Source organism: Micropterus dolomieu, linkage group LG22 (genome assembly GCF_021292245.1).
Source record: "Micropterus dolomieu isolate WLL.071019.BEF.003 ecotype Adirondacks linkage group LG22, ASM2129224v1, whole genome shotgun sequence".
Lineage (NCBI taxonomy): Eukaryota > Metazoa > Chordata > Actinopteri > Centrarchiformes > Centrarchidae > Micropterus > Micropterus dolomieu.
The window spans coordinates 23371479-23390108 of NC_060171.1; the positions used below are offsets into that span (position 1 = coordinate 23371479).

Genomic DNA, 18630 nt, shown 5'->3' on the forward strand with positions numbered 1-18630 from the left:
CTTTGTCACTTCAGGTTAGGCTCAGCGTATTCACCCAGAGCTGTGAGGGTTTCCTCTGGGGTATCGTCACAGACAGGTGGAAGGCGATGCAAAGAGTGAGGTTTCTGGACAAATGCAGCTTCACACCCTAGATCTCAATGGCATGTCTCTGTATCTACAGTCCTGTGCTTCAAACAAAACACTATTTTGTTCAGTCAAACCAAAAGCCAAGGAGCCCACAGGTTTTATTTATTTCTTCATTGGCTGATTTGTTTTAGTTATTTAGTTTTTGCTGTATATTTGTGTTTGGTAAATATGACTCTGTCTCTGGTGCACACTTTTTTATTATGTACAAACTGTGTGTTGGCAAACAGCTGTGTGAACACCCACACATGGTGACATGTTCTAGCTTGTTGTAGGTTCTATTTGTGGAAATATATCGCTATGCCTGATTTTGAGATAAAATACAACCACTTTTAGGAATGTTGGCTTTGGCCAGACTGATATATCTATATCATATATCAACTACTGGATGGATTGCCATGCAATCTGTACAGACATTCATGCCCCCCGGAGGATGAAGGATGAATACTGACTTTGGTGTTCCACCTTTAGCACCACCATCAGGTTGACATTTTTGACACCTTTAGTGAAATGTCTTGAGATCTGGCGGGGTTTGCCATGAAGCTTGGTACAAGCATTCATGTTGGCCTCGGGATTCATTTAATCATCATCTGGTCAAAACGTTATTTTGTCAAATACCTCATCATGACTAAATACTTTCAAATAACCTTTCCATCAGCTTCAGCTGTACTTTGTGTTTAGTTACAATCAGCAGTGTTAACAGACTAACACACAAAACTAAGATGGTAAACATTATACAGTACCAACTTAACGTCAGCATGTTATAGACGTTTTTCTGTGCAACGTCATCGTAGAGATGCTCGTGCAACTAGGGGGCAGAAAGCAGCCCTCAGTCAATGCGGTATATCTAGCAACAGTGTTGGGCAAGTTACTTAGAAATTTAGAAAAAAAAAGTTACTTTTTACTTATTACTCCTTTAAAAAGTATGTTGTTATTACTTTCATCTGTGCTGCTTGAGCAGATGCTTCAATAAATTTTACAACAGACGACAATGTTCTTTGCAACTTACACTGTGACACAATAATGGTAATACTCGCAATTGTGGAAAGAACGCCTCTCTCGCTGACCTGTAGTGCAGTCGCGCATGTTATATTTATATTCGAATGAAACACAAACAAACAGATCCAACTCTGAAATGACTGAGTTTATTATTGAGTTAACAAGAATTTACAAACAATCCAAAATCTGCTGATTGCACTGGTTGATTATAGTCTTCTGACTGGCTACGAATGCAGACACCCCCACCCAAAAAAAGACCCAAAAAAAGACAATGAATGTAGACCAATGGGGCCAGTTTTTATCTGTCACAGGCACAAAGCACTTTTGTTTTGTCATGGCCGTTCTGTTGTTGTTTTAAGTCATGATTTTTATGTACGTGGTATAAAAGAGGCTTATGTCTTATGTCCCTTTGTATTATGTACCGAACGTCCTTATACGAGTTCATTTCAATCTGTACACAAAGTGGTTGTAAAATCATAATGTGCTGTCTTCCCCTGCACATTTCCCTCCTGCTAATGCGCCCTCTGCTCATGAAAACACAGGCAGTGGAGGAAGATGGATAGTGAGGCAAATAATCCAGTTAACTTTTCACATGTTTGCAGGCAGATATTTTCTCTTTATGTGTTTATCATGACTTATGAGCTTCTCTATAGCAGCCATTAACATATGATTACCATCACAAGGCTAATGGGTTTGTCTGTTGTTCCCCCTCCTGCTCAACTGCTTCATCCCCTTTTCTAAATCTTTCTAAGGCTTTTTTTCTTCCTCTTTTTAGCATTTGCTTCCTTCCTATCTTTCTTCCTTGCTCTGTCACTCTCTCTCTCTCTCTCTGTCTCTCTCTCACACACGCCTCCTCATCTGTATCCACTCTCGGCCCCCGCGGCCCCTCAAGTCCCAAGCCAGAGCCTCACTCCCACACAATGCTCTCCATTATTGCTTAATTATCTGTGGCCTGTCATTTGAATAATGTGCTATCCCTGAATCTCGATCTTTTTCCCTTTTTCCCTTCATCTTTCACATGCCCTTTTCTATTTACTTCTCTTTTTCTCCTTCTCTGTCTCCCACTGCTGCTTCTCCTCCTCCATCTCTCTCTCACCTCCTTGACATTTCTGTGATGTCAGAAGACTTGTTTCTGCTTTCCTATGTTTCACCGCCTCCTCAAAGCCCATTGACTCGCCTCTTTTGCTAGTTTATAAAGAAATCAAACCGTGTAAGAGACTGTGGGAGAGCGAGCTAAGTCTTAGTCTGTTTTTTGTCAGCTAGCCAGTCTGATGTAGGACATCACTTCTCTCCATCAACTCGCTTCTTATAACTGCATCATTTCTGTCTTAGGCACATTATAGTAATATTTAATAACTTAATTCCACCTTTTTCATCTGTGCCAGCAGAAGAGTGGCAAGAAATCAAAAGCTCAACTTCCTTCCACTTTGATGTTTCTGCTAATTCTGTGTGCCAGCCATTAGAGAGCTCAAATGCTGTAGTTTACAAAGTTAAAAATCATCTTCTGTCATCTCCAAATCTCAGCAGCACTGTGGGGCCATTGGGGAAATCAATAATAAAAAGTCAACATTTGTTTGTGTATGGGTATGTGTTTGTTTCAGTTTGTAAGTAATCTATCTGATGCAAACATCTAATGTGCGTGCAGCACTGTGGTCCCTGGCAGAAAATGGATTGGTACTGTTGTCATAGCTCCCCTGTATCAAATACACACAAACACACCACTTTGTTCCACTGTAACTGTATACTCATTGGGGTATCCCTCCTAGTTTTCTACATTGTTTGTGCCTGATTATTTAGCTAAGGATACCTGGGGACATTTACTGAGGCAAAGCAAGGAAGATGTGTTTTGTGGCTCTGTAGCGAATCACAGGATTTATAATCTGTGAGTTTTGCTGAATGCTGAATGTTATTGTGTTTGAACTGATGGGTATGGCATATCAAACACTCAAATCTCTCCCCATGCATCACTGTGTTTGTATTGTGAAGTAAAGGGTAGTGTTTTCTGAGTTGTTGGGAAGCAGCAGCCTAATTTACTCTCCCACAGTCTGGTGCGTTGTTGCTTCATTCTTGTCATTTTGAAGTCCCATTCAACAACTGATCCGGGATTTTGTAATTCTTATGTTTATTATTGCTTTTCATTGTCTGTTTGAGCTAACTCAACACAACTGCATCACAACAGTTCAGTACATTATAGGGATCAATAACACAAATGGCCCACTCGTACTTGCTGCACTTATGACTCAAATAAAACCCAGGCAGAAGTTTATTTAGGGGGCTGTCTACACTTCAGAAATCATTATCTGTTCTGTACATCACACGTCATTTTACATCAGTCTGGTCAATGCACACTAGTGGTTAGCCCAAAAAAACTACATTTTAATTTTAATTTAACAGTCCATTATTAATGTTCTCGCGTACATTCACTACAGTGCATAATTATGCATCACTTGCTTTTTTGGTGTTGTCTGAACACACATAGTCTTGCTACTAGTCCTAAGCTCAGACATCTAAGAAGTGTTGGACCTATTTGACCAAACAAAGTGTGTGTTTCCTGTTTGTTTTTGCAGGTTTGGTCAAGCTCGGAGTCCACTGTGTAACATGCCAGAAAGTTGCCATAAAGATCGTCAACCGGGAGAAACTCAGTGAGTCAGTACTAATGAAGGTACGTTTACAGCTTTCAGTCCTTTCAGTGAATTTTAGATTTACAAGTGAGGTTTTTGAAGTAGTTAGTTTTTACTCTGCTAATCCTTTTGGCACTTCTTCTGAAGGTACTTTCAGTTTTTTTGTTTATGTAAATCTTTCCATGTGTATGACTGTGAAGAAGGCAAGTAAAGGTCTGTATATTGTACCACACTGTCCCTATTCAAGTCTAGCTGGGGATCTTTGTTGAACATCATTCCTCTCTCTCTCCACAAAATATGCAGTAGCAAGGTCGAAGAGGTGGACTGTGACTGAGTAATGATATCCCTGAAAGAACCACCTCTTTGACACCTAAAATCCGAGCTGACTGCTGGCTAACATCCAAATGAGGAGAATGTTTACACAAATCAATGGCTCGTCTTGCAAAAATATTTGAAAGTTAGTGATGAAAGTCATAATAAGCCATATGGAGAGTGGAATCAATTAGTGAGTCGGTGACAGTGGGTCTTTGAAGCAGCTGATTTTGATCCTTCTCAAATGTTCAGCTGAAGGAGTCAGCTGTTTTGCTCCCTTGCCAGGAGTCAGAGCATCCATGAAACCTTGGTGTAACACAACAATAAAGGAGGTTTCTACAACTATAATAACTGTGCCTCAACTCCAAAACGCTTTAAAATCTTCTGGGTGAAACACAATAATTTTGCTGTTACCTACACAGCCTCCTCTTGAAGGATCCAGTAGGGATTTGTTTTCTTATTATGTCCCAGGGCTCCTGCTGGGCAGCTCTATTCAATGCCCGCTCAAAATTGGCATGCTGCAAAATTGGCCCTCGTGTTGATGGAATAGTTATAAAGAAACTGAACAGAGCAGGAACATGGAGGACAACAAGACTCTACATTGTGAAAATTGTCTTTCACAGGACACATGCAGAGAAGAGTGCTTACTGTAATTGTTTGCTTATGAGCTGGAAAGCAGGAAGCGGGTGGGTTTGCTCACAGTACAGGTTATCTGCAAATGGAAAATCCCTCTGTTTTGCATGACTTCTGTGGCAGCATCATTAGACTTTAGATGAAAAGCTCTCTGTGTTCGGATATTGCTATTTGATAAACAGTCGGCATTAATCAACTTCATGCTGTGTCAGTGTCTTCCCAACTTTTTCTCACTCATTGCCATCTTGCTACGGAAGTTGCTTTCTTTCCATCTCTTATTCGGCTTAACATGAAGTCTAACATATTCATGAGGGAAAGACAGGTCATTTCTGTCGCCTCAGCACTGACAGAAGTATTATTAGTTTTAGCAGAAGAAGTTGCTGGAACCACTGTAACATGTGACAGCAGACAGGAAGCTAGCAGGATAATGTCTCAACCCAGGTGTTTCACATTGAGCTGTCCTGCAGAGGAAAATGATAGTAACAGATGCCAAATACTGACAGGTTTCCAACAGGACCAAGGCTTTTGCTGAAGCTGCAGTTCAGAGCCAATTACTGAACTCAGCCATTGTCACACTTCTCTCAACCACTGGCCCCTGGTGGGTGGGTGGGTGGGGGTGGGGTGTGTGTGTGTGTGTGTGTGTGCGTGCAGGTGTATGTTCATGTACACCGATCAGCCATAACATTATGACCACTGAAAGGTGAAGTGAATAACATTGATTATCTCGTTACTATGGCACATGTCAGTAGTTCGGATATATTAGGCATCAAATGAACATTTTGTCCTCAAAGTTGATGTGTCAGAAGCAGGACTTTAACAAGGGCCAAAGTGTGATTGGCTAGACGACTGGATCGGAGCGTCTCAAAAACTGCAGCTCTTGTGGGGTGTTCTCCGTGTCTCAAGTGGTCACTATCTATCAAAAGTTATCCAAGGAAGGAAAAGCGGTGAACCGGCGACAGGGTCAAGGGCGGCCAAGAAGGTGGCTTGGTCCGATGAGTCACATTTTCTTTTACATCACGTGGATGGCTGGGTGCATGTGGATTGCTTACCTGGGGAACACATGGCACCAGGATGCACTATGAGAAGAAAGCAGTTGCTTTGGGAAATGTTCTGCTGGGAAACCTTGGGTCCTGCCATTCATGTGGATGTTACTTTGACACATACCAACTATCTAAGCATTTTTGCAGATCATGTACATGATAAACACAACAACAAATTCAAGGTGTTGATTTGGCCTCCAAATTTGCCAGATCTCAATCATTTCAAGGATCTTTGAGAAGTGCTGAACAAACCAAGACTAATGTTGCGTTCCTTTTACCTCGGAAGTCGGAGATTGGAGCTGGGAATGACGTCACACCCGAGTTAATAGCGTTCCAGTTAACAAGTCAGAAAGCCTTGCTCAGCCAGCCGTTGTTTACAACTAGCCAGGTTAGCCATTGTTACGCCGATTGATCAAAAACAATGCATTGTGCGGTATTTACTTATACTAAACACAGTAGCAACACGTCCTCAGACAACAGTTGGACAGCACTTGCGGTTCTCCCAACTTTCCAAGTCAGAAATACAACTTAAGCGTTCCCTTTTAAATGTCAACTTCCTATGTCAAATGGAACGCACCATTAAAAGGTCTACTGCTAATGTCTTGGTGCCAGATACCACACCACGCCTTCAGAGGTCTAGTGCCTTGACAGGTCAGGGCTGTTCTGATGGCAAAAGGGGCACCTACACAATATTAGGCAGGTGGTCATAATGTTATGGCTGATTGGTGTGTGTTGGTAGGTATTGAATTGTGTGGAAGCCAGGGGCAACTGAGTTACCCTGAAAGAGACACTTGTGTCTTGTAAGTTTGGAAGTGAATGCCAAAAATCTTAGTCACCATTATTTCATATTATACATAAATAGTCTTTCAAACTGAATGCAGTAGTTAGGTATATTGCTTGCTTTCAGTTTTGTATTAAAAGCATGCATCTGTGTGTTTGTTTCTGTCTATGCTTGTTGAAGCTATTCTGGGTGTACATTGTGCTGAGCAATGCTTGTTTGGAAATGGTATGTGTGATCATATTTGTGTAGTAAACAGGTAAACAGTTAAAATTCAGTATTTCACGAGGTAAATTGGAAATCTAATTGATGTACCGTAAACATGCAGGATTGTTTCTATATGTTTATGTACAGTGTGTGTATCAATTTCTTCATTGGCCTTTGTTATAAAGCTGCTTGAGACCTCAAATATAATTCAACGGCCCTGTGCCAATGTAAATTATGAGGCAAGATCTTTTAGACCACATTTTTGTTGAGGTCATTTGTAAAGTTTCCTCTTGTTGCAAGACACACATGACCACTCTTCTATTCTGAGGTTCCCACTGTGGCTGGACCGGTGTTTTCCTACTCAAATCCAGCCACCCATATTCTCATTGTGTTACACTCCAGTCTTATGTGTCTGTTTCTGTTCTCTGGGCTGCATGTGTGGCTGTCAGACTGTCAGAGTCAGAGGTCGGGCTGCACTCTACTGCAAGGCTCAGACTGTGAAATGTCACCTTTTAATATGCTAATGTCTTGGGTCCCTATGGTGCCATTAGGGGAGAATCTGACTCTCCCGGACAGGTGTGTGTGTTTGTGTGTGTGCGTGTGTGTGTGTGTGTGTGTGTGTGTGTGTGTGTGTGTGCATGTGCATGTGCAACACCGCTGACAACACATATATGCATGCATACACGTGCGATACTTAAATACAGGCCATACACACGCACACAAGAATTCATAAGAATGTGTCATACACATACAGACAAATACATATTTATATGTATGTGCACGAACACATCATCCATGACATACATCATCCCTCTACATCTGTCCTTGCCCTGATTGGCCTTGGGAATCAGGGGCCTGTGGAGTGGAAGAGATGGGTTGAATTAATTGTCTCAGAATATCTTGCAGAGAGGTCCTCCACTTCCCTCTACTCACTGTGTGTTGAACTTTTTATAACTAATGTTGAACTCTCTAGTCCACAGCCCCACAGGCTATGACACTATGGACCAGAAGGGCATTGAATTGTCTTGGATAATGAATTCGTCTATGAACTTTATGTCAGTTTGTTACCAAGGAATGAGCCTTGACTACTTCAAAGAGTAAGTGCAGCCCAATGGGTTTTTTTCACATCCAAGCAAAAAACCTAACAATGGAGTTAGTTGAATAGTAATAAGAGTCCCTGTCAGTGGGAAGTGGCTGCCTGTCATGTTTCAAATGATGAGAGAGAAACACAGTATGTGGACATGTGACAGTATGTCAGCAGTCATTGGCACTGAGGCCAAACAGAATGGAGTATGACGATCCAATAAAAATAGAAGCCCAGAACCACAACTGTATGTATGAGTGTGTCTATGTGTGTGTCTCGAGGGGGTAGTTCATGTTTCTGAAACACGGGCGGCTCTCTGTCTCGCAGTCATGTGTCTGGGCTGTGGCGGCCATGGGGTTGAGAGAGAGAAGTAGGAAGGACAAAAGAGAGCAAGGCTCAGGAGAGATAGATGGACATGCTGTGAGAAACCCTGCTGAGGCAAGATATAACAGATGCCTTAGTAGGTACACCACGTCTCTACTCACATTTCCTGTCAGGAGTGTATTTTGTTCTTGGACTATTAATGTGACATTCACACATATGGTATGTCAAAATCGTTGCCATAGATATGATCACAACGAATAATGAGATTTAATGATGATTAATAATTTGTGCCCTGTCTGTTGTGATGTTGGGATGTTATGTAAGATGGAGCTGCACTCTTTTGAAAATAGTCATAATTCAAATTCACACAATGCGACTACTCTTTAATTACTGGTGTCAAGAGAATTCTGGGAAATTAATCTGGGGCAAAATCCAGAGAAATTTGAGAAACCAGTACAATACCACCATTTTGCTTCCAATACGAAAACTATAATTTTGTTAGCACCTATGTTTTTCTACAAAAAACATTTTTCATTGGACAAAAAAGAAGGCACATTTTAAAATGTTATATGAACACAAGCAGCCGTACAAGCTATTTGCCCTAATAAAATAGAACTAAAAATGACAAAATCATAATTTAAACTAGGTACTAATTCATGAATGAAAACAAGATTATTTATCTGATCCAAAAAAGTTTAATAACCAGTCTTAGTGATAAAGTACATTAACCTGTATTGCTAATTTGAACACAATGCGACTAATCTTTGTGGTACTGTTTGTAATGTTCATTTAGTTACTTTCATGATGTGCTTATATGATTTTGTATTTCCCTGTACTTGTGTGACTTGTGTGGTTAAAGCATACACGGTTTCTTACAACCATGGTACAATTGCCCTGTACACTGGAAAACCACAAGTCTCTCATTGCAATGCTTCCAAACACCCACTGGAAAACTGATGGTCATATTGATGTTGATAATTTGGTGGAAAGAATTGACACTGAGTAGAATCTTGCCACTGCAGTCAACTATGGTCTGACATGCTTTCCCTGAGAGCAGAGGATTCACTGTTCCATATTTCATACCATATTACCTATCATTATGCTGAGTGGAGCAACTCCTCTAATCCACAGTTTAGTCTCGGGGTGAGTTAAATTGTTGCTAGCCGCTAGCACTAACAGCCAGCAGAGGGAGAAGGGTATCTTTAGCATTCAGCAGTTGGTAGTTGCTGTTGGTGCCTGTTCTGTTTCTCCCTCTGAGCCAGTGAGCTGGTGGCGGCTGCTGCTGTTGGGATAAGGACAACTAATTAGCCTGAGTGACTCTCTCTCCTCCTGGAGCAGCACAACTTCAAAGTCACTCTACAGTCCCCAAGCCCAGAGAGAGAAAGGAAGAGAGGGAGAGGAGGGATGAAGTGCAGGATGAAGGGAGATAGAGGGGAGTGTGTGTGGAGAGAGTTAGAAAGGATGGTGAACGTAAAGTTAGAACACTTTGGATGGATGTTTTATGAAGAAGATATCTTTAAATGGCTATGCTGTTTTTGATGTGTTTTTAGCGCTGTGTTGTTACTTTTGGTCGGCTGACTATGTCCTTGATGCCAGTCATAACATTGCAGATAAGTGTGTGTGTGAGAGAGCGAGAGAGAGAGAGAGAAAGAGAGAGAGAGAGAGACAGAGAGTTTGGAGATGGAGAAGCCCGCCGAATAATTGCCTGTAATGCAAATGAAACTAAGGCGATGTGACCACACACTACACTGGCTGTAATCTGTACAGCTAGTTATCTGTGTCTGTAGTTTAAATAACAAAACATGAGGGAAAATTTCACTCAGGTTGACTGTATGACACAATGGTAGCCAAGTTTTAAATGCACAGCTCCCAAAATAAAGATTTAGGAATTAAGAGGCAGAGAAAAGCAAGGAATAAAGGGTGAGTACACCAACCGACAGAGAGTGCGGTGGGCGGGTGAGGAGCAGAACGCCATGGCCACAGATGAATCACACACGGTCTAATCTTGTTATCCCGACACCTCGCTGACAGCACTGTAGCTTTCTTTCTCCGCCATCTCTACTCTTCCCTACTAATGATTATAGATAGGCCATTCTCTCCCATCTCTGTTGTGCCGCGAGTGGGTTGGATATAGAAATGCCTCCAACACGCACAAGTCCTCTTTAACTTTATGTTGTGTGCATATGTGTTTGCGTGTGTCCTTGTGTGCACACGTCTGCGCGGTTGCAGAGACAGTGCAGACACCCCTTTAAAATGAATGGGTTTCATATGTTGTGCCTCTGCACGTTGATCCATCAGCTTTATATGGTGCTCAGCCAGAAGCCAGGACTCAGCAGACAGTTTGATCTTAACTGGCTGACTGCACAGAAAGACTGTAGAACTACCAACTCTGTTTATCTGCTTTTTGCTTCTTCTTTCACTCATTTTTTCCTGTTGATGTTTGTTTGCATTCAAATGTGTGAATTAAAATTTTTTTGCAATAAAAAATAAAAAAATTATAGTTGCTTTCTTTATTTTGGTTTCATCAAATATATAGATTATAGCTAAAAAAGCTCAAAGCCTTACTGAGCCCTTTATCTGTTATCAGTCAATATGAAGGTCAGCATTCTATATCCTAATTTGGTTTCCAATCACCACTACCACCATGTCAATGTATACCCATTTTTTTTCCTAGTCTTTATTGAGAGCCGATGATGCTCTAGTGAAACGGAAATGAGGGATGGATTTTACCTACAAGGCACAAGATGTTTGGGGATTGTGAAGAAATGTCAGACTTTAGCCTTACCTGTATCACATTATGTTCCATGCTAAGTACCATCGACTGCAGACACTAAACATTGAGTTTTACACTGTTCTGCCTGGTAGTTTCCAATACATCCTGGAGGGGCGTGTAGAACCGATAGTGCTGCTGCTCAATGTGGTGACAAAGCTCATCAAACACACGCAGTGTTGTTTGACTGATTTTACCTCTCATATGTCTAATCGAGATAAAACAGAGATGGAGTGTAGACAAAGTAATTGAATGGAGGATAGCAGAACTCAAGATGTATCGGGATCCCCCACTGAGCTCGACAGGAGACAGACAGACGTCTAAACCGATGGCATTTGTTTCTCCTCTTCAAAGGAAGAAGCCGCTGTGTTGTCAGATAGATGAGAAAGCTTTCTTTGCTTTTTTATTTGTTGCTGCTTTTGTTAGTTTTTTTTGTGGGAAGGGCACATTTTATCCAATTCTTTTAACCCTTAAGTGGAGTGATGCTTTTGTGGGGAGATCAGCATAGTTCCCCATCAAAGTTTGGTTTTCATTTTCATTTGCCTTTCTTTATTTCTTTGTTTTGCTCTGGGATTTCTTACCCCTTCATGTTACCTGTGGACCCACTGAAGTGTATTTTGTGTGTGATTCTTCTCAGCCACAGGGTATTGTAATCATCTTTTATGCGTCTTGTTTGAGATGGGATGGATAATTGAGTAGGTACATCATGTTCCCTTGACAAGAAAAATGTACTCCACTTTTACTTTTATGCTGCTTCCATTAAAAGACACAACCTTCCAATGCCCTGTATCTCATCAGTATGTGTTTGTGAATGTTTTTATTCTACTTAATGTTGGCCTGCACCCTGGCTTAATGTGAGATACGAACCTGCAGCACCTTCATTAACGCTGAAAAATGCAAAAATACATACAAAGTAGCTTTGGAGAACATGTTTTGTTGGTACAGTGTTGTGGAATTGTAAGCATTAAGAAGATTCCTGTTCAGTCTTGGTTCTATAATTTAGTGTGTGTATGTGTGTGTGCAATGCTGTATGTGGCACTGTAGCAGAGCTTTGCAGTACTATGACTGATGGACAATGAAGTATGTCACAGTTTGTGACAACTGTCATCTCACTGGCAATAGCAATGTTGTGATATGTCTATTCATATACCATGCCATCATTGTAACTGCCACTGTGTGTGTGCGTGTGTGTGTGTGTGTGTGTGTGTGTGTTTGGGAGCGCATGTATGTGCAACTCCATTGTCTAGTTGCTCAGAGTCAACAAAGACAGAAACATACACACACACACACACACACACACACACACACACTTCCCTTAAGGTTCTGTCCGTCCTCTGGACACAGATTATATACACATCGTAGATTGTGCTGAGTCCCATACTGAAGGCATTTATGAGCTAAGCACACACCTGGTAATGATGCCCTAAAGATATCTGTCATTTACAAACTGCTTACATGGTTCACAGAATTTTCATGCACTGATTTCACAGTGTAAAGTGGAATTTACAGATACCAAAGTAAAAAGGTCTTACTATACCTTTAAGGATATAACAGTGCCATTGCATATATGTTTTGCCAGTCTGTATTGCTGTGAAGAAGAATTTATATCACATTAAAAATGCACTTAGTATTGAGGACTTCTTGTATAATAGTAATGACTAAGTAGAGTGTCAATATCATGCCCATTGTTAAGGCTATGCATGGACTCATAGAACTAGAGTCACATCCATGTAACGCCTCTCTATTCAACACATCTCATTATCTCTTGATTATGCTGTTAACTAACTTCCACAACGGTTGAATATTATGCACAGGCTACATTAATTTATGAATCTGGCATAAATTTTCCTTATACAAATTTAGCTGTTGCAAATCAGGGAAATTGGCTCAGACTTGGCGGTGTTAATGAGTTTGGGACAGATCCTGATGTATATTTGGGCTTTTGCGGTCAATGTGTTCAACATCTGAAGCAAGACACTTTTAACTTCATCAGCTCCTTCATCTACATCCCTGTGGGGATTGTTTGTTAATGACTCTGTTGTGCTAACACACTCTCAATATGCTCTTTCCCTCATTTTCTTACTCAGTCACACACTGTCCATGCCTAAAAAGCACAAACATGTATGCATGTAAATGCATACAGGCGCTGTATATTTTTTTGCCACATTTAGGGCAAGTTAGTATTCATGCACAATATCATCAGAGCACAAGAGTTTGCCTTTTATGTCATGCTCAGTGTAAGACCTAATTAACAAGTGCAGAAGCTAAAAGAACTTCCTGCTTACATTATTAGAGCTATTTTTGTACTTATTTACAAAGTTTCAACTAATTTGGGTTATTTCAGTTGACCGGTCTTCCCTATTGAGCTTTTGTCCGTCCATTATTGACACGTCTACCTGGCTAACTATTGACCAGGCTCATGTGTCAATGAATAGGCCATGTATTCACTTGTGGAGGTAATTAGTTGAGTGAGTGAATCACTGTTAGTTTATCACTACTGTCCACCTTAATTATTGCACTAAATAGTCTTCATTGTTCATTCATTACTCACTTTCTTTAATTTAAATAGCTTTCACATAACTTGACATTTAGCAAAATCAGCACCAGTCTTGTAGTTCCACTTTCCTTGCATTGTATTTTACAGTCCGGTCACCTTTCTTCTGTTCTGATCAATCAGTTGAATCTCCACTGGTTTATTGTTTTAATTCTTTAATGTACTTAGTGTCCACTTTACATGCCAAAATTGTGTCAGTGTTTCCATAAATTAATGTTCTTATCAGAGATGCTCACAAGTCTTTGAGCTAGAGTCCAAGTCAAGTCTCAAGTCACTCATGGTTATAATGTGTGTTGTATCAGCTGCTGCATTCAATCCAGGCTGTTTATAACATTGCATAGCTATAAGGAGTTCTGTAACTGTAACCTGTTTATCACTTACAGAGCACAACCATGTAATGTGCAATGCAATTATGACAGCTTATTGACTACTGTAAGTCAACACATTCCCCAGACTCTCAAACCCAGTGTAACATTATAACTAAATAAAACTGTAAAATTACATGATCAACAATAAACCTGTAACCTGTTTTTCACAGAGCACAACCATGTAATGTGCAAAGCAATCAACACAGGAGCCAGCGGGACGTAACTGATTACGTTAATCGACCACCACAAGTTTGGCATGTAAACGAATGCTCATTGATCTTTTCATAACGAACGACAATCGAACTTAACCTCGGTAGGTCATAGCTAAAGCAAGAAGCAAGCTAACTTTAGATGGCCAATGCTGAGCTAAACATGTTTACTAACCTCAGGTTACTAACCTATTTTGCATTCAGCGCTTGGGCCTTGTATGAAGTTTTAAAGCCAAAGTTTATGATGAATCGCACAGCAGCTGCCGGTGTTGTCCTCTCTCATGTGTGGCCGCGCCGCTGATACTACGTGTTACGTAGGCAGGTTATAGGTAATGGAGGGCGGGGAATAACAGCAAGCTCATCAGAAATTACCTAAAAAAAAACATTGTCCATGAGTCCGAGTCAAGTCTGAAGTCTTTTGAGGACGAGTCTCAAGTCAAGTCTGAAGTCAGTGTGTGTGACTTAAGTCAGACTCGAGTCCGAGTCTCAAACTCGAGTCCTCATCTCTGGTTCTTATACAGTAAGACAGTCAAAGAGACATTATTTTAATCAACCACATTTACATCAAATGTATTTAGGTTGGCATTAGAAAAGGAAGAGGCACTTTTTGCAAGATATGGCAGCAGATGGCATTTAATACAAATTTCTCCAGTATCCTTAGAGGATCCAATTTTATCTTTCTGTGCTGCACTTCCGAAATAATTCCATCTACCTCACATGTAAATATAGGCAACTTTAGGTTATTAGATATACACTTTTATAACTGATATAGATGACCTTCAGATCTAATCATTGCATACTGTTCTGCACTGACTCTCTAGTCTGTAAAAAACAGTTCATTAATCCACATTTCACATCTCCACAAAATCCAAGGTCACTTTACCAATCCTCTTGTATGAAATATCCCTCGCTTAGGGAGTGACTGACGGAATGGACGAGTTGACAAAAAGACACTTCAGACGGCCGACACAAACATGGCTGCCAAAGGGATCAACTGCCTGCCCGTCACTGATAAATCACTCATCCTGCAGATGTTTTTTGCTGAAGCACATGCATGGCCCTTCACATTCTCTTATACACACATGAACACACACCTTTTACCCTCTCCCCAGTCCATCCTGCTCCATTCCACCCATCTGCCCATGTAGTCAGTCTGAAGAGGTTCATGATTATACCCCTTGACCTCAGGGTGTGGAGGACCTCTTCCATTAGACTCCATTATGACCAAGGTTATCCAGGGACATGTCTGTTAGTGTGAAATGATGTGGCCTGCCACGGGTCTAAGTGGCAGCGTGATGGATCCCTCACAAACACAGGCACACATCACAGACATGATTAGAGAGATAGTATGAGAGAACAAATAAAGTATAGGAGAGAAGGAGGAAGAGGAGGAGAAGTGTCAGAATTGGTCTTGGGTAGGGAGGGGTAATGAGGAAGATTTGAAAGGGTGGGAGATGGATAAAGGATAAGGACGAGCAAGCTAGAAGAGACTATGTCCAGATCGATTTACATGTCTCTGGCATTGATCAAACTCCCCCGTGCAGGGAATTTACCTCCTCTTCACAAAGGATGACTGATACAGTGATTATCAGAAAAACATGCTGTGCTGACTGTGTATCCATGTGTGTTTGCGTGTGCGCACATGCGTTTGTGTATTTGTGAGGTCTACAGGGTGGAGGGAAAAGCGATAAACAGAGAAAGATGAAAATAAGAGGGAGATTACTTTTTTCCCTCAGTTCAACGACTTTGACTCGAATGGAATCACACAAATAGGATTTTGTATTTATTTTGTATTTTGTTTTGCTCTCAGTGGGACTAGCTCAGTAGTGGTAGATAACACAACTACCTAACACACATGCTCCCTCGCCATATACAGTTAAATCCATCACCCAAAGCCTGTCTACGTCAATTTCCAAACCAATTTTCGATGAGTAGGTTCTCCCAGGAGCACATGTTAAAATCATCTTGAAGGTATTAGTGGCCTTATCCTGCACACCAGGTAGTAGACGAGCACATGAACACACACCTTGAGAAATACTTTGCTCTTTGTGACCAATATAATTCGACCAGAGTGTAGCAAGTAGACTGAGTGTGTGTGTGTGTGTGTGTGTGTGTGTGTGTGTGTGTGTGTTTGCCCTTGAAACTGATGTCCTTCTCTCCTATTTACAAAGACTGACATACAGCACTCTACAACCACAAAACGCCTTACCATTTACATACATGTGTACAAAGATACACACATGAATGCATACACACCAGCTTGGCTGCCCTCTGTTCCTGGCAGAAAACACTAATTCTGTCCTACTGGCTCAGTGACCGACATATGGATGGATGGAGGAGGCTCATGGCTTGCCGTGATCAGTGGTGTGTGTGTACAGTGTGTGTGCAGCATGCATTAATGTGTCCACATGTCACAAGTATGAATGGATGACAAGCTGACTGGGTTTGTCTGTGAGCCAGTGGCCAAGCTGTGCTGTCTCCTCCCCTTATGCTCACTGACAGTTGGACCCACATCCCCTTCTCACCAGCCATTACCCCATCCATACCTTACTTCTTCATCACCCATATGTCATCTGATCTATTTATCTACTGCACCCTTCTCCCTGTAATTCTATATTGTGTTTCTCTTTTTTTCTTAGTTTTATTTATTTTTGCTAAACCTGAAATTAAAAAAATGAGATACCGTTAATGGAAGTAAGATGAAGAAAAGAAGTCCAAAAAAGGCGTTTTGACAATATTAAAAATAAAGATTTTTCGTAGAGCTTGCCAAGTCAATTGGAGTAATGACACAGTTTTACGTCGTTGCGTAATGTCGTCATCCCACCATGAAATGACAACGTCATTTAGCAACTTTTATTTAAACAAATCAACCTGCATGTAGCAATGTCTCCTGAAAATTTGTTGGTAACACATATGATCTATTAACCATGAATACGGTGAGTCATAAAGTCATAAAACCATATTTCATGAATTTACATTTTAAAATTATGTGATTCACTTTTTCAAAAGCTTTTGAAAGATCTATCATTGTGGTACAAATAAATTAATTGTTGTCCAGTGCCCTAGATATTTTGTCTGTCAGATGTAGCAAAGCCACGTAGCTGGAATGGTCTCTCATTACCTTGATTGTCACATGCTTTTAGCTCCTCACATTGCCGCCTCATCGCCCTACCTGTTATTATTTCACTCTCTGTGGGCTGTTTGGTGCATGGTGCTGCTAAAAAGGTTATCCTTTCCCCGTGTTCTGTTAATTAGCAACAAAAGAGGCTACAAGACTCTGGGGGGTGGGGGCTGGCACTGCCACTGTGTCTCCTCTGCACGTCTCTTTTGGTCTTCCCCATTGCAGAGAATTACATGGCTTATACTTAATTTCTCTCGCATTCACTCATCCTTCCTCTGTCTCTCTTTTTTTTTTCTATCCATCCAGCGGCGCTTGCATGCACTGTAGCTTACATGTTAGCACAGCCACTGCTGTTTTTTATCTGACACACATGGCTGCCCTGTTGACTTTGATCCTCAGATCTCAGTATCAAGGGACCATTCACTCTCCTGCCTGAGGGAGGTGACAGAAATGTCTGTGTTTTCCTTCTGTGCTCACGAGAGAGAAAGAGAGAAAGGCGAGAGTAAGAGAGCCAGATGCAATAAGTGGAGATTGAGAGATGACAGAGCCTGTGATCCAATGTTTTCCCCATTGAGATTTCGGACTGGCTTCTCTGTTCGGTCGCTCTTTGACATGTGTGACATGAATCTAATCTCTTTGCGTCTTTGTTGTTGCCTGGCTGTCTCTGATCCGCTCTCCTCTACCACTGGACTCTTAGCCACGGTGATGAAACTATTGATGTCACCAGTCATGTGTTTGCTCGTCCATTCAGCCATTCAGATCCAGGGCTATAATTTAGAGAATCAATAGCGAGCTGGTGGAGCTATGCTAAAATGGCTCTCATCCTCTGAATTTGGAGTGACACATGTGAGCACCAGTGACTGCTTTGCCTCATTTGTCTATGTAGCCCCAATCTCCCCGGTTCCCCTCTCTCGCACAGGCTTGTTCCACTTTTCCATTATAAAATACCATCTGCACCTGCAAATTGCACCATAATTACAAGTAATAAATCACATTAGACGTGCTTTCAAACACAACAACATCAAAATTAAATTCCAGGGAGAAGAAAATGGTCCTCTAGCTTTTAATTTGGAGGAATAGAATGCAGCTTTTTGGAGCCTGGTAGTAAGACGCCAGGTTTTATCCTTTATCAACTGCAATTTAGTTTAGTTTTTATTTTTGCTTTCAGCTACTTTAGTTTTAGTTAACACCTTACCTGGAATCACCACCGCAATTTATTGATCCACTTAGTGTGGCAGGATATGACACTGATAGGAAATCCTGTGGGTCAAAGCGTTGCCAATTAGTTCCTAGACTGACGTCTTCTGCTAATGATGTCCACTCCATAACGATAGCCAACATACTTTACAAGACAAATTATCTCCCCATCAAATAGCCAATTTGGACTGGTGTCAGTCTTGTGCTCTCGTTCGACCTCTGGTTTCGGAAGAGTTTTTTATTTATTTATTTTTTTCTCTGGTAACCCTTGTTTAGTTTTCGAGAAACAA

General features: G+C 41.1%; 1 protein-coding gene across 2 annotated transcripts in view; it reads left to right on the plus strand.

Moving 5' to 3' along the window:
- brsk2a (BR serine/threonine kinase 2a) overlaps positions 1–18630 on the plus strand; it is a 165208-nt gene that overhangs the window by 97342 nt on the left and 49236 nt on the right. For both annotated transcript variants that reach the window (XM_046036661.1, XM_046036662.1), the window contains exon 2: positions 3690–3784. In XM_046036661.1, coding sequence (XP_045892617.1) covers positions 3690–3784 — 95 coding nt within the window. The remainder of the gene's footprint in view (positions 1–3689; positions 3785–18630) is intronic.